Source organism: Engystomops pustulosus, chromosome 4, assembly GCF_040894005.1.
Source record: "Engystomops pustulosus chromosome 4, aEngPut4.maternal, whole genome shotgun sequence".
Lineage (NCBI taxonomy): Eukaryota > Metazoa > Chordata > Amphibia > Anura > Leptodactylidae > Engystomops > Engystomops pustulosus.
Genome location: NC_092414.1, coordinates 23,967,179 through 23,981,994, shown reverse-complemented (window position 1 = coordinate 23,981,994; position 14,816 = coordinate 23,967,179). Strand labels below are relative to the sequence as shown.

General features: G+C 45.5%; 1 protein-coding gene across 1 annotated transcript; it reads left to right on the top strand.

The window, feature by feature from the left end:
- The first annotated feature begins 227 nt into the window (after window positions 1-227).
- On the top strand, window positions 228-5,702 carry SAP30L (SAP30 like). The gene is made up of 4 exons (XM_072145527.1): window positions 228-629; window positions 2,202-2,324; window positions 2,917-3,015; window positions 4,092-5,702. Exons 1-4 carry the CDS (start codon window positions 438-440, stop codon window positions 4,221-4,223), a joined length of 546 nt encoding a protein of 181 aa, XP_072001628.1. The 5' UTR covers window positions 228-437; the 3' UTR covers window positions 4,224-5,702.
- Window positions 5,703-14,816: the final 9,114 nt, after the last annotated feature.

Sequence of the window (14,816 nt, the reverse complement as noted above, 5' to 3'; positions counted from 1 at the left end):
TACATTCCTATAGACACAGCACGAGGCGGCTACTAGGGTCAGCCTTAAACTTGTAAGCAGCCACGTGACTCGGGCGCTCTGTCACATGACTACAAGTCCCAGAATGCCTTTAGGGAAGTTTTCAAAGCGCCACAGGTCTCCTCCTACTAGTCTCAGCAGCTGTATGTAAACGCACAGGAGGCGGGGCGGTCCCCGCACAGGCCCGGGCGCTTATTGGTCAGCGCTTGCGTTAGAGAAAGGCGCGGCCACAGACTGTCTACCTGACAACTTCTCTAACCAACCATACAGCTCAATGCCAGGAGCAGGCCCCGCCTCTCCAGCCCTGGCAGTGTGAGGCTGAGGGGGCGGGACTTCCGTTGTCAGGGTGCAGGCGGCTCGGTTGCTGCAGTGTGAGGGGAAGGCCCGGCATGTCCCGGCGTCTCCGCCACTGACTGACGATGAACGGCTTCAGCACGGAGGAGGACAGCAGGGACGGGCCGCCCGCACCCGCCGCACCCTTTTTCGGACAGACGTGTTGTCTCATAGACGGGGGGGAGCGGTGCGCACGGCCGGCGGGGAACGCGTCATTCAGCAAGAGAGTCCAGAAGAGCATCTCCCAGAAGAAGCTCAAGCTGGACATAGACAAGAGCGTGAGTCCCCGGACTGCACACACTATATACTGCTATATACTACTGTATACTATACTGCCCTATTCTACACTGCCCCATACTGCCCTATACTACACTGCCCCATACTGCCCTATACTACACTGCCCCATACTGCTATATACTACACTGCCCCATACTGCCCTATACTACACTGCCCCATACTGCCCTATACTACACTGCCCCATACTGCCCTATACTACACTGCCCCATACTGCCCTATACTACACTGCCCCATACTGCCCTATACTACACTGCCCCATACTGCCCTATACTACACTGCCCCATACTGCCCTATACTACACTGCCCCATACTGCCCTATACTGCTACACGTGTACCGTGCTTAGACAAGAGCGTGAGTACATGGACTGCTCACTATATACTGCCATATACTACTTGTATACTACTGTATAAAGTACTACTGTATACTCCATATGCGATACTGCTGTATACTGTCTTACTACAAGTTAGACATAGACAACAGTGTAAGTACATGTATTGAACACTATATACTGCCATATATTACTATATACTGAACTATATACTACACTTCTATATATTGTACCACTATATAGAACATATACTATACTGCCATGTACTGTGCTACTACAAGCTGGACATAGACAAGAGAGTGAGTACATGTACTACATATACTGCTATATAATACACTATACTGCATTTACTACATATACTTTACAGCCATACTGTACTACTACAAGCTCAACATACTCGATATTGTAAGTACAGCCACTGCACACTATACTGCCATATACTACACTGCTATATACTGAACTGCTACAAACTGGACATGGACAAGAGTGTGACTACTGACACTACTGGCAAGCAATATACTACTATATAGTGTCATACTGTCTATAGTATGTAATTACACACTATATACTGTATCACTGCTCACCCTGTGCCACAGTGTATACTGTATGTACTGTGCAACTATATATTATAACTACTGTTTTGCTCTATTATATACTGCACATACTGGGGCCTAATACATAGACTGTATACACTTTTGCAACACAGAGTATACTATATTACTCTGCACACCAGGACAGGTACATGTACTGGGTTACTACACACTGTATACTATATTACTACTACACACTATACTACTATATACTATTGTACTGCAACTTCTGCGGCATGGTACAATATTGTATATACTGTGTTACTACACAATATACTATACAACTACCATATTGTTATATACTATGGTACTATACACTACTGCTGTATAGTAAATACTACGTGTTGTACTGCGCTATCACTGCAATACTCTGCTATACACTGTACTAGGCTTATGCTCAAGTCAATAACTTTTCAGGTTTTTTTTGGTAAAATTCGGAGCCTCGGCTTATACTCAAGTATTTACTGTAGGAATTTTTTTTTTCCTCATAGTGAAAAAGACATGAGGAAATTATGCGTCCTACTGTTATCCAGAGTCATGTAGGCAGTGAAAGCCGCACTGCTACAGGATATATTTGTGGCAGCCCGTGTAGTATTTGCTATAACCCCCCCCCCACCCCCCCTACATTTTGCAGGTCCGACATCTTTACATTTGCGACTTCCACAAGAATTTCATTCAAAGTGTCCGGAACAAGAGGAAGAGAAAAACCAGCGATGACGGAGGCGACTCTCCAGAACACGACACAGATGTGCCCGAGGTGAGAGACCTAACGCGCCCTATAGGGCAGTGGTGGTGAACCTATGGCCCTCTCTGTGGGCACCCAGGCCATCACCCCAGAATGAAGTTGACTAGACAGGACTCAAAGAATCTTCCTACAATGATAGGCGAATTTGCCCTCCTCCTTTCAATTGCGTTGGTGTCCTTTGGAGGCTGAAGGATTGAAAGTTGTCAATGAGCAAGGAGAAATAAATTACGACTTAAACTGCTGTGCTGGCACTTTGCAATAAATAAGTGGCTTTTGGTTGAAGTTCGGGCACTGAGGCTCTAAAACGTTCACCATCACTGCTATAGGGGTTATAGGTAGATGAGCAGATCAGCAGGTGTGTCTGCAGATCTCCCTCCCCCACAGCCGAAATGAGGAATCACACCATTTTCACTAAAGCTATTGAGCTGAGCGTGATTTTTATTTTATTTTTTTGCAATTTTTTATATTTTTGCTGATTTATCACCACATTGATAGAATTTCAATCACTCATGTCCTTATATCCCGGGACAGTCGTTCGAATGTCTAGAGGTATCTGTGGGGTGGCACCCTCTAGTAACCCCTTCTCATCTTTTTCTCTACACAGGTGGACCTCTTCCAGCTCCAGGTGAACACTCTGCGCAGATACAAGAGACATTACAAGCTGCAGACTCGGCCCGGACTGAACAAGGAACAACTCGCAGAGGTACGGTCCTAAATCCTTTTAAAAGTAGATTGTTTTACGGTGGCAAGTTCTCCATGGTTGGTTCCTCATCATTAAAGGGGTTATCCGGGTATTAAAATTTACTTAGGGCCGGGCCTGGGTGGGCTATTTAAAAATAATAAACACGTACTTACCTCCTTACTTAATAAACATGTCCCGTGATGCGGTCCGTTTCATCCGTGCCCCTGTTTGTTTAGAGGGGCACAGAGGGAGCGCACAGGGAACTTCCGGTTCGCGGTGTGGCCGGCTCCTCCCATCCGTCCCTATCAGCGTTGTAAGCGTTGGGAGATGGTGTCGGGTGGGAGCTTCCGGTCGGCCGGAAACTCCCTGTGCGCCCTTGTGATCAAACCAGCGCGGTCCTTGTGGACCGAGGCGAGGGACATCAGTGGAGGCGGAGGAGGTAAGTAGATTATTATTATGTTTAAATAGCCCAGCCCGGCCCTCAGTAATTTTTAACACTCGAATAACCCCTTTAAAGGGCTTCTACCAGCTACCACAGAACAGGAGAAAGTGTCTAACTGCTGGGACCCCCAGCAATTGCAGGAATTAGAGAATTGGGGTTCTGTTTGAGCGGCCGGACGAGCACATACATTAACTACTATGGCAGTGCTGGTAATTGCTGAGCTCAGCCTTAGTATCTCCAGTACGGGGATAACCAAGATGCTGTTGTGCTGTGCTCAGAAATTTCTGATGCTCCCTTGTATTGAATGGAGCTTCACCCATTAGTGAATCCAGATTGCTGGGGGTCCCGGCGGTTGGACCCTCACCCATCAGCTTGTTATCCCCTATCCTGTACATAGGGGATTTATTGTTTACCAGCATGGCTCCATACGTGTGGTAGTGACTGTAACTGGTAATACAGCTCCGGCCCAATCACCTGCCAAGAGCCGGACTTAATAGCTTCTCCTTCCAAATTCCTGAATCCAAAGACTAAAGGTCACATGACCGCTTATTCCTGCGGTAATGAAACCTGAATTAAATTTTTCTATCGGGAAAGTAACACAATCTTTTATACGTTTCCACCCTAATATTTCTAGTCTCTCACTTTCTCCCGTCAGACAGTGAGCCGGCACTTCCGGAACATTCCTGTGAACGAGAAGGAGACCCTGGCCTACTTCATCTACATGGTGAAAAGCAACCGCAGCCGCCTGGACCAGAAATCCGAAAGCAGCAAGCAGCTGGAGGCATAGCTGCAGAGACTATGGAGCCCGGACTTGTACATAGGAATTGGGAATGCACCCTGTGCCATATCAGACCCCCCCTGGTGACCTATAATATGGACCGCGGATGACGGCAGTGGCACTGCCCATTGCATGAGGGACTCCTGCCACCTTATTACTACGCTCTGCCGCTCAGGCCATAATCCGCCTGCAGAGTTGAAGTAGTCCTCAATGATAGTTTATTATTTGTGCTCAAGAATGAGGCCCTCTAGTTGGGTCAAACCCAGTACATTGAAATATGGGAGGTATGTATGGAGAAAAACATGGTATCTCAGTTTCCAGGTACAGTGCTACTGCTGTCTACAGGTCATGTGCGGTATTGCAGCTCACAGTCCTCCAGCCACATCCAGTGGATTGGGTTTGACTTTCTTGATTGGTGGGGACCTTGTGGTGGGATCACAAGGGGTCGCACAAACACGCCTGCTTCTGTATTAATCTCTATGGCGCTTATGAATAGAGCACAGTACTCCGTGTCTCCGACAACCCCTTCAACTACAATAGAACTGAGCTGCAATACCGCCCATGGACAGGTGCGGCGTTGTTTCTGAATGAAAGAAGCAGCCATGATTTTCTCAATTCAGGGAGGAGATTTTTTTTTTTTATGCCTCTGCTCCCAATCTTTAGACTGAGATTTTGGGGTCTTCACCTGCCAGGTGCTTTCTCCACTGCCCGTGAGGTGAGTGAGGGCTCTACATCTGGAGTTGCATCATATACTAGAGACCCCCCGAGGGGGCTGACAATGATTTTACAAGTACGGAGGTTTCTTTAAGAGATGCATAAGCTTTGCGGCACATCTCCAGTGACAAACAATGCATCAAATGCCCTAAATGCCCAGGGGCATCCTCCAATCTTCTATATAAATATACCAGCCTCCATCATGGCAGCTTTCCCCACTCCTGTATGTCTGTCTGATTCTCAGCAATAACTTGTGGCCACTTTTCCAGGACAGGGCCCCATCTTCTTATTTCACTGCCTGTTTTAATTACCCATATATTTGTAAGTAGACTTGGACCTGCCCACTTGTTGACATTCTGGATCGTTTACATCTAGCGCCACCAGGTGTCTGGGGTGTGTAACTCCACCTGACTGTGCATAACATGGATGTAATGTGTTGCCCCCTCCCCCAACGCCACTCTCTGTGTATATGTATTTTATACATTAATGTTATACGTCATATATAGAAGTATTGCTCCAGTAGGAGCGCAGTGTGTATTCCAATAGGAGCGCAGTGTGTATTCCAGTATTGTGTTAATAAAATGGGGGGCGCTCTGGAGCTGGTATATGAATCCATTTAGATCACACTTTAATATTTGTGCAAGACTCAAGGAAAGAAAAGCTGCACATGAACTTGAACCGACCTAATCGTCCTGTGCGCTTCCACTTGTGTAACTAAGAGTCTGGCACCGCCCACTTGACTACCAGTAACCCAATTATCATATTGGGTCCTAAGATATGCCCAGTGCTGGTGGTCGTTGTGCTTCTTAGCAGGAGACACTCTGCTGCCCCTCTGTAAGAGATCAGAGGGGACGCTACTGAGCATGTGTGACCACCGCAGAAAATAACTATAGGGGACGCCGTGTAACGTATGTGATTTAATATGTACACACGTGAGCTGATGATAAGTGAAAAATTGTTATGTTTTATGTAATCTAATAGTAAAGGAATAATCCCCTTTATAACGGGTTAAAAAAAAGTTTTTTAAAAAATCCCCTCCTAGGCATCTGCTGAGCAAAGACTGAGCTGTCCGCAGCAGCTGGGGAGCCGTCAGTACTGCGGTCCCTGATATAGGATCTCCTGCGAGGTGAAGTCTGATTCCTAACACATTTCATACACCCCCAACCCCTAATGCTTTTCTTTGACCATTTCTATTTTAAAACCATTTTTACACTTTTTTAAGTATTTATTGTAATGAAATCTAGTAAGTTCTATTAAAGTTACTTAGTGCTTCTCGCTGGAAGTGTCATGTCTGATTTTCTTTAATAATTTTCTTACAGAAAGATGTTGCTGGGGGGATAATGGAGTAAAATTCCTTTAAGGTGGCATTTAAACGGATTGTCCAACCAAAACGAAAAGAGAAAGAATGCATTCAAAAGAGCTCATAAGGTAGTGCAAAAACAATCATCAAATTTTATTAATACACAACAGACAATGACCAGTGCTCTAAAAACATTTAAAATACAAAAATGTACATATAAGTACATTGGCACAGCGTCATATACTGTCTATTCGTCATTTTCTTGTAATAGCGCCGCATCCCGTATACCGTTTGATGCTCTTTTTGTATTGAATACTTGTTTGTTGCCTAGGCAACACTCACAACATCGCCACCCCGGCCGGGGATGCGCATGCGCTAAATTGCTGTAGCTACTTCCGGTACACGCCGTTCAACTTCCGGTCATGCGCCGCTGACCGGACAAGACGCTAATGGAGCTTCAATTCACTCTTGGACTGCTTATAAGGTGAGACATGCTCATCTAGGGCTCTATACCCCTGAGGAAGTTGCCCTCCTTGGCGACGAAACGCGTGGGGAGCCCAGTGCCCCTGTCCCTACTTACCTCCCATCTTTCTATGCTGGTCTGCTTGTGGTAATCCTTCATCTTTTTTGTCCTGCATGGCTTTGACTTGTTACGCTTACCAGCATATTGATAGGCACCTTTACCGCAGGTTATGGTCATTGTTTTTCTCTCCAGCCCTGGAGATACGGAGCATTGTTTGATCTCTATGCACATAGCACTTTCTTGGCACCTTATATCTATGACATTTCCAGGCTGAGAACTTTGGGGAGGTACTTTATCACTAACTTAGTGATTGACAGTGGGCAGTTACGGTGCACCTATACCAGGTCACTGTACATTGCTTTTGATATGTACATTTTTGTATTTTAAATGTTTTTAGAGCACTGGTCATTGTCTGTTGTGTATTAATAAAATTTGATGATTGTTTTTGCACTACCTTATGAGCTCTTTTGAATGCATTCTTTCTCTTTTCGTTTTGGTTGGACTTTGTTTTTGTGCATTTGGCTCGCCAATATTGTAGCTGTGCTACACCCGCTGGTTTTCTCATTTAAACGGATTGTGTCATTATAGAGACGGGGTGAGGGGGTAATTGTATGATGGCAGGGGATCTTACTAGGGGTCTAGGGGCATCCTATAGGAGTAGGGGATATTCATGTTATTAATCTATAGGATCACAATTAATAACTACCGCTACAGGATAGTGTTCTACCTCATCTCCTTTGTTCTACTGACCGAATATTATTAGAATTCAAATATGTTTGCCATGGATTTTTTAGGAACGCCCCAAGCTCCAGATTGCTGCTGGCCCCAGTTGTCAGACCCCCTATACTTGTAGTTGCTGCTGGCCCCAGTTGTAAGACCCCTATACTTGTAGTTGCTGCGGGCCCCAGTTGTAAGACCCCTATACTTGTAGTTGCTGCTGGCCCCAGTTGTCAGACCCCCTATACTTGTAGTTGCTGCTGGCCCCAGTTGTCAGACCCCTATACTTGTAGTTGCTGCTGGCCCAGTTGTCAGACCCCTATACTTGTAGTTGCTCCTGGCTCCAGTTGTCAGACCCCTATACTTGTAGTTTCTGCTGGCCCCAGTTGTCAGACCCCTATACTTGTAGTTGCTGCGGGCCCCAGTTGTCAGACCCCTATACTTGTAGTTGCTGCGGGCCCCAGTTGTCAGACCCCTATACTTGTAGTTGCTGCGGGCCCCAGTTGTCAGACCCCTATACTTGTAGTTGCTGCTGGCCCCAGTTGTCAGACCCCTATACTTGTAGTTGCTGCGGGCCCCAGTTGTCAGACCCCTATACTTGTAGTTGCTGCTGGACCCAGTTGTCAGACCCCTATGCTTGTGGTTGCTGCTGGACCCAGTTGTCAGACCCCTATACTTGTAGTTTCTGCTGGCCCCAGTTGTCAGACCCCTATACTTGTAGTTGCTGCGGGCCCCAGTTGTAAGACCCCTATACTTGTAGTTGCTGTGGGTCCCAGTTGTCAGACCCCTATACTTGTAGTTGCTCCTGGCTCCAGTTGTCAGACCCCTATACTTGTAGTTTCTGCTGGCCCCAGTTGTCAGACCCCTATACTTGTAGTTGCTGCGGGCCCCAGTTGTAAGACCCCTATACTTGTAGTTGCTGTGGGTCCCAGTTGTCAGACCCCTATACTTGTAGTTGCTGCTGGCCCCAGTTGCAAGACCCCTATACTTGTAGTTGCTGTGGGTCCCAGTTGTCAGACCCCTATACTTGTAGTTGCTGCTGGCCCCAGTTGTCAGACCCCTATACTTGTAGTTGCTGCTGGCCCCAGTTGTCAGACCCCTATGCTTGTGGTTGCTGCTGGACCCAGTTGTCAGACCCCTATACTTGTAGTTTCTGCTGGCCCCAGTTGTCAGACCCCTATACTTGTAGTTGCTGCGGGCCCCAGTTGTAAGACCCCTATACTTGTAGTTGCTGTGGGTCCCAGTTGTCAGACCCCTATACTTGTAGTTGCTCCTGGCTCCAGTTGTCAGACCCCTATACTTGTAGTTTCTGCTGGCCCCAGTTGTCAGACCCCTATACTTGTAGTTGCTGCGGGCCCCAGTTGTAAGACCCCTATACTTGTAGTTGCTGTGGGTCCCAGTTGTCAGACCCCTATACTTGTAGTTGCTGCTGGCCCCAGTTGCAAGACCCCTATACTTGTAGTTGCTGTGGGTCCCAGTTGTCAGACCCCTATACTTGTAGTTGCTGCTGGCCCCAGTTGTCAGACCCCTATACTTGTAGTTGCTGCTGGCCCCAGTTGCAAGACCCCTATACTTGTAGTTGCTGCTGTCCCCTGTTGTCAGACCCCTATACTTGTAGTTGCTGCTGGCCCCAGTTGTCAGACCCCTATACTTGTAGTTGCTGCTGGCCCCAGTTGTCAGACCCCCTATACTTGTAGTTGCTGCTGGCTCCAGTTGTCAGACCCCCTATACTTGTAGTTATTGGTGGTCCCAGTTGTCAGACCCCCTATACTTGTAGTTGCTGCTGGCTCCAGTTGTCAGACCCCCTATACTTGTAGTTATTGGTGGTCCCATTAGTCAGACCCCCTAAAATGTGAATATGTATTTGATCAAATTAAGAATTTACCGCCAGCTTCTAAACAAAACAATTTTGCTGAGGTCACATTGTCACAACGCTGGTCACATTTTCTTTGCTGCTGTCATGACCAGAACACACCAGCAGGTGGCAGTATAACCACAGCAAAGGAGGAGCATCACTGCAGATCCACAGTAGGGAGTTGCATAGAAATGTAGTGTCCCAAACTTAGAGGAAAAACTGGAGAGAGGTCGCCCAAAGGAGACTAAGCTAGTGATTGGGAAAGGGCCCATGACTCCTACTGTGTAGGGGCCCAGAGCACTCTGTTTTATTCTGGGGTACATTTAAGATAAGTTGAATATTCTACATTTACTGTGGATAAAGGAATCTTAAAGGGGCTGTCGGAAGTTTCAATATTTATAGAAGAGATAAATTGAGACTACCCCTTTAAGTGAAGTGATCATTGTTGCCCCCATCCATGATAATATGTAACTTGTGTTGTGTATAAAGATTCCTGCGCTCTGCCCCTTCGTCTATATACTCTAGGTAAAATATATAGGCACACACTAAAATAGACATTTCATCTTCATCAGAAGTGTCTTTTTTTTTTTTTTTTGTCCAAAATAATCCAATGATGTTATCCATCACCCAACCCTTGTGACAGACGCTTCTCCTAGGACTAATGACCCGTTTACGACCCCCTAGTGTGAGTCTATTGACTCCTTCTAATGTTTTTTAGGAGGATGGGTTAGAACTAGGTAGAGGACTGTAGGACGGATCACAACAGAACTATTGGACACAACAGAAAAAAAAAAATCTTCCTTGCCAATATCTTAAGAAAGTATAGGTTTTGATCTGCCAAAAATCTGTACACATAAAAAAAAAATTAAAAAGTTATAGATTTTTGAAGGTTGGGAGTGAAATAAAAAAAGAGGGTTAAGGTGGCCATATAAATTAGATTAACTTTAGTAAAACCCAAAGACTTATGTTGAGCCAAAGGTACATTCACAGGACCATCTAGGGCAGTGGTGGCGAACCTATGGCACTGGTGCCAGAAGCGGCACTCGGAGCCCTCTCTGTGGGGACTCAGGCCATCACCCCAGCATGAAGTTCACCAGACAGGACTCAAAGAATCTTTCTACAGAATCTTCCTGCAATGATAGGCGAATTTGCCCTCCTCCTTTCAACTGCATTGGTGTCCTTAGGAGGCTGAATGACTGAAAGTTATCAAAGAACAAGAAATAAATTACTGCTTAAATTGCTGTGCTGGCACTTTACAATAAATAAGTGACTTTTGGTTAAAGTTTGGACACTCAGGCACTAAAAGGTTCACCATCACTGATCTAGGGGGTCGTATATTCGGACACAAATTTGTGGCCCCATATACATCCCCATAGACGGCAATGGCTGACCGGTATTGGTACGGTGCCACACATGTCACTGTTCCGCTATGTGCATGGGGAAAAGATACATGGATATACATGTGTGTGAATGTACCCTAAGGCTACACATATGTCCTCCATAGAAAGCAATGGACACAGAGCGATATGGCACCGCACACGTGTGGGACCGTACCGCTCCATACACGGGGAACAGATAGGACATGTCGCGCTGTGCACAATGGTCACCCCTCCTCCTCTCCATCGCCGTAACCGTGCGGGCATACGTCAGTGTGCATGTAGCCCCGGTGCGTATGTATGTGGACTTCAGGAGCAACGTCGGACCATCTTTAGGTGGTGATGGTGTTTTGTACAGTTTTCTCTCAATTCCAAAAGTCTGAGGTAATTTTTTTTAGAATATATTTTTATGTGGATCAGAGCTTTGTCTATATATTAGAGGTTCCTGTTTTGCTTAAAGGGGTTGTCCAATAACATATTTTTTATGGTTGAGCTTCGCATGTATGTAAATCAGGAGAACCGTCTCTCAGGCGTTCAGATTACAACTTTTGAAGCTCTATGACCATCTCCAGTGGTGAAGGAGTTTTGTTCAGTTTTCTCTAATTAGGTCCAAAAGTCTGTGACAATATTTTCCTAGTATATTTTTATACGGATCAAGGCTCCATTTTTATATTAGTTTCCTGTTTTGCTTACCGTATATATTCGTGTATAAGCCGAGTTTTTCAGCACAAAAATGTGCTGAAAAACCTCACCTTGGCTTATACAAGAGGCAATTAAAAAAAAAAACTTATATAATCATTTTCCGGCGTCCCGATGGTCGCCGCAGCTCCGGATCCTCTGTGCGGCTCTTGGCAGCTCCTCTTCGGTCTTCTCTCTGCTGTATTAGTCGTCAGACAGTGTCCATGCGAACCCCCCGCCGGCGGTGCTGATGCGGTGGTGTCGCCGCTGATGACATCATAGTATGCGCCGGCCGGCAAATCGCGTGGACGTGTCTCTGCCGGCTAAAACAGCAGAGAGAAGCAAGAAGAGAAGTGGCGAGGACCGGAACATCAGAGAGGTGCGCCAAGGCATTGGAACCAAAGGTGAGTATGTAAGTTTTTTTATGTTCTCGGCAAACTGGTGGCTGGCTGTATAATACTGGGGACTGGCTGGCTATATACTGGGAGACTGTGACTAATGCATTTCCCACTCTCGGCTTATACTCGAGTCAATAGGTTTTCCCAGTTTATGGTGGTAAAATTAGGGGTCTCGGGTTGGCTTATACTCAAGTATATACGGTAAATGGGTTGTGCAACAAAAAGCACCTTTTAACCAACCACTTGGTGATGCCTAAATGGGCCATAGATCATGGATAGTTATATTACCAAATCTGATGAGTACATGATCCTTCGGTTTTGTAGCAGAGGTATTTAGCACTTTTTTTGAAATACTGTCATACCATCCTGATAATTTTTGTAAAAAAAAACAAAAAAAACCTCCTGGATAATCCCTTTTAAAATGATACAATGCTGCAGGCACCCAGAATTTTATGTGCTCTTTATACATCTCTTCAAGGTCTCGGACCACCAAACTCCTCTTAAACTCATAAAAACGGAATTCTGTGGTCTCCGAAAGGATATTCCCAACATGTCAGGAAAATTGAGCACTTCCCCCTATGATGTGTTAAGTGCCATTCACCTGCCAACCCCCTACACAGTCCAATCATTGAATTACACCATAAAACCATAATGTGTCCTGTCATATTTATGAGCGGGAGGAGAAGCTGCAAGAAGCCAAGGAAAATGATCAAAGTTTTATTTATAACTTAAAATATAGGTTTCAATGGTATGGAAACTTTTATGTCATCTTCTCCTTTTACTAAAAGTGTGATGAAAAGTTCTCAAAAATGTTGAAAATCAGAATTATGGATGTAATGTATGAGGTAAAATGATGACATTTTAGGGTAGAGGGCCACGTCTGGGTTTCTGTGGACCACAATCATAATGGGCGACCTGTCTAACCCACTCTTTAGAGAATTTTTAACCAAATTGTAAAGAGCCTACTGACCACTAAGCCCCGTCAGAGGGTTACCTGATGCTGGCCTCGGGCCATGTAGGTGGGCATTTCCATAGCCAAACTTACCGAACGTGGGGCATTCATATTTATCTTATTTGGTGCGAGGAGAATTTGTCACAAGTTCTGTGGTAAGTTTTGTGGTAATTTTTGTTGCAATACCCAAATGTGAAATGAGGATTTGAAAAAACACATTAAAAAAATGCCAAATTTTAAACAATTCCAAGGTTTCTGCATCCCCCTATTAGTTTTTTCTGCACAGTGTGAATGGGATGTTGTGTCTACAGGGTTCACAGCACTGACATAGTCTCTCTCCGAAAAAAAAAGTTCCCTCAACCTTTGCTTGTTTGTTTTGTGTAAGGCATAAGCTGGTCAGTCTGATTAGGAAATTTTTAGTCCTGATGGAGTTTGATGCGTCCCATGGGGAAGCTCACTCATGATAAATGGGCCTGTCGGTAAGTGATTGATACCTTTAATGAACCTGGCATCATCCCACAAGTGAGGCCCGGCTGTAAAAAAAAAAAAATAGAGTGGCCAATCTTACTGACAAGACAATAGTCACCCTGCAGGGAGGGGGCTGCAGGTTGCTGGACCTCCAGCGGTTGAGGATAGCATGTCAAAAATGGACAGTTTCTTCAGTTTGACCCAATGGGGCAGATTTACTTACCCGGTCCATTCGCGATCCAGCGGCAGGTTCTCCGTCGAGGATTCGGGTCTTCCGGCAATTCACTAAGGTAGTGCGCCCGATGTCCACCAGGTGTCGCTGCTGCACTGAAGTCCGTCGGAGTTCACTGGAGTTCACCATCCGTTGCTGGGTGCAGGTAAGCGCAAGTCAAGTGACACATTTTTTTTTTAAAAATTCTGTGGTTTTTCCGAATCCGACGGCGACGCCCCCGACGCCGATGCACCACAAACTGATCGCGTGCGCCAAAAACACGGGGCAATTCGGCGCAAATCGGTAATTTTCGGGAAAAAAAGCAACTTAGTAAATGACCCCCAATGTTTGGACTAACCCAGGACTAACAACTAGAAATGTATGCACACTGTGCCCCTGCATATATGAAGTATTTGTAGTCTGATATGAATATGGTGGCCACAGTAGATGATTTCATGGAGAATTTCCTGGCTGGACCAGATACGGAAACAAATCGCAATCAGCAAACAATTTCAATATGACTCCTTTGTATTTCAAGTCAACAACAGACTTCTCTTCATCGTTGCTCTGAAACTATACTGGGTGGACTTACCGATTAGATCCATCGATGCATCACTGGTCATTGGCCAGACCCATAGCGAAAATCAAAGGTTCAATCTCTGGCCTCCGTGTGGAATATGTGAAAAAAAATACACATAAACGTAAACTAGCTACAAATCCACCATCATCCCCCACCACCACTAAAATGGATAAGATCTACGTGATAAGAGTTGCCAGACCTCCATGATGACATGTTATAAAAGTGATTTCTTAGGAATCCTCTTTGAAGAGATAACCCAACAAATTACATTTATGACCCATATTAGGGGTCATTTTGAAGACAAAGCCACATGCCACATAGTCTTATTTTGGCCATTATAGTTATTCTCACGGGTCGTACTTATCCAATGAAAACGGGTGCGATGGTTGAACAATCTTTCTGGGAGTATTCTTGTAAAAAACAGTTGCTAAGAAATTAGTAGGAGATAAAAGTTTCACAAAAACATGGGGGCTCATTTACTAAGGGTCCGAATTGCGCTTTTTCGTCGGGTTTTCCCAAATATTTCTGATTTGTACCAAATTGCCACGGGATTTTGGCACACACGATCGGATTATGGCGCATCGGCGCCGGCTTTCACGCGACAGAAACCGGTGGGCGTGGCCGTCGGAAAACCCAACGGATTTGGAAAAACCACGGAATTTAAAAAAAAAAAAATTGTCCCAAGAATAGCACTCACATACACCGGGACGAAGAAGGTGAGCTCCGGCAGACTTCAGCACAGCAGCGGCACCTGGTGGATATCGGACGCACGACCTTAGTGAATCCCAGCAGGCTCCGAATCAACGTCGGATAACACAGAGCGGGATCGG

Bases quoted from the DNA above. Each gene is read 5' to 3' on its own strand.
- SAP30L (XM_072145527.1), top strand. From the start codon at position 438: ATGAACGGCTTCAGCACGGAGGAGGACAGCAGGGACGGGCCGCCCGCA. The intron at 2,325-2,916 runs GTGAGAGACCTA...TTCTCTACACAG, and splicing joins ACGACACAGATGTGCCCGAG to GTGGACCTCTTCCAGCTCCA. The intron at 3,016-4,091 runs GTACGGTCCTAA...TTCTCCCGTCAG, and splicing joins ACAAGGAACAACTCGCAGAG to ACAGTGAGCCGGCACTTCCG.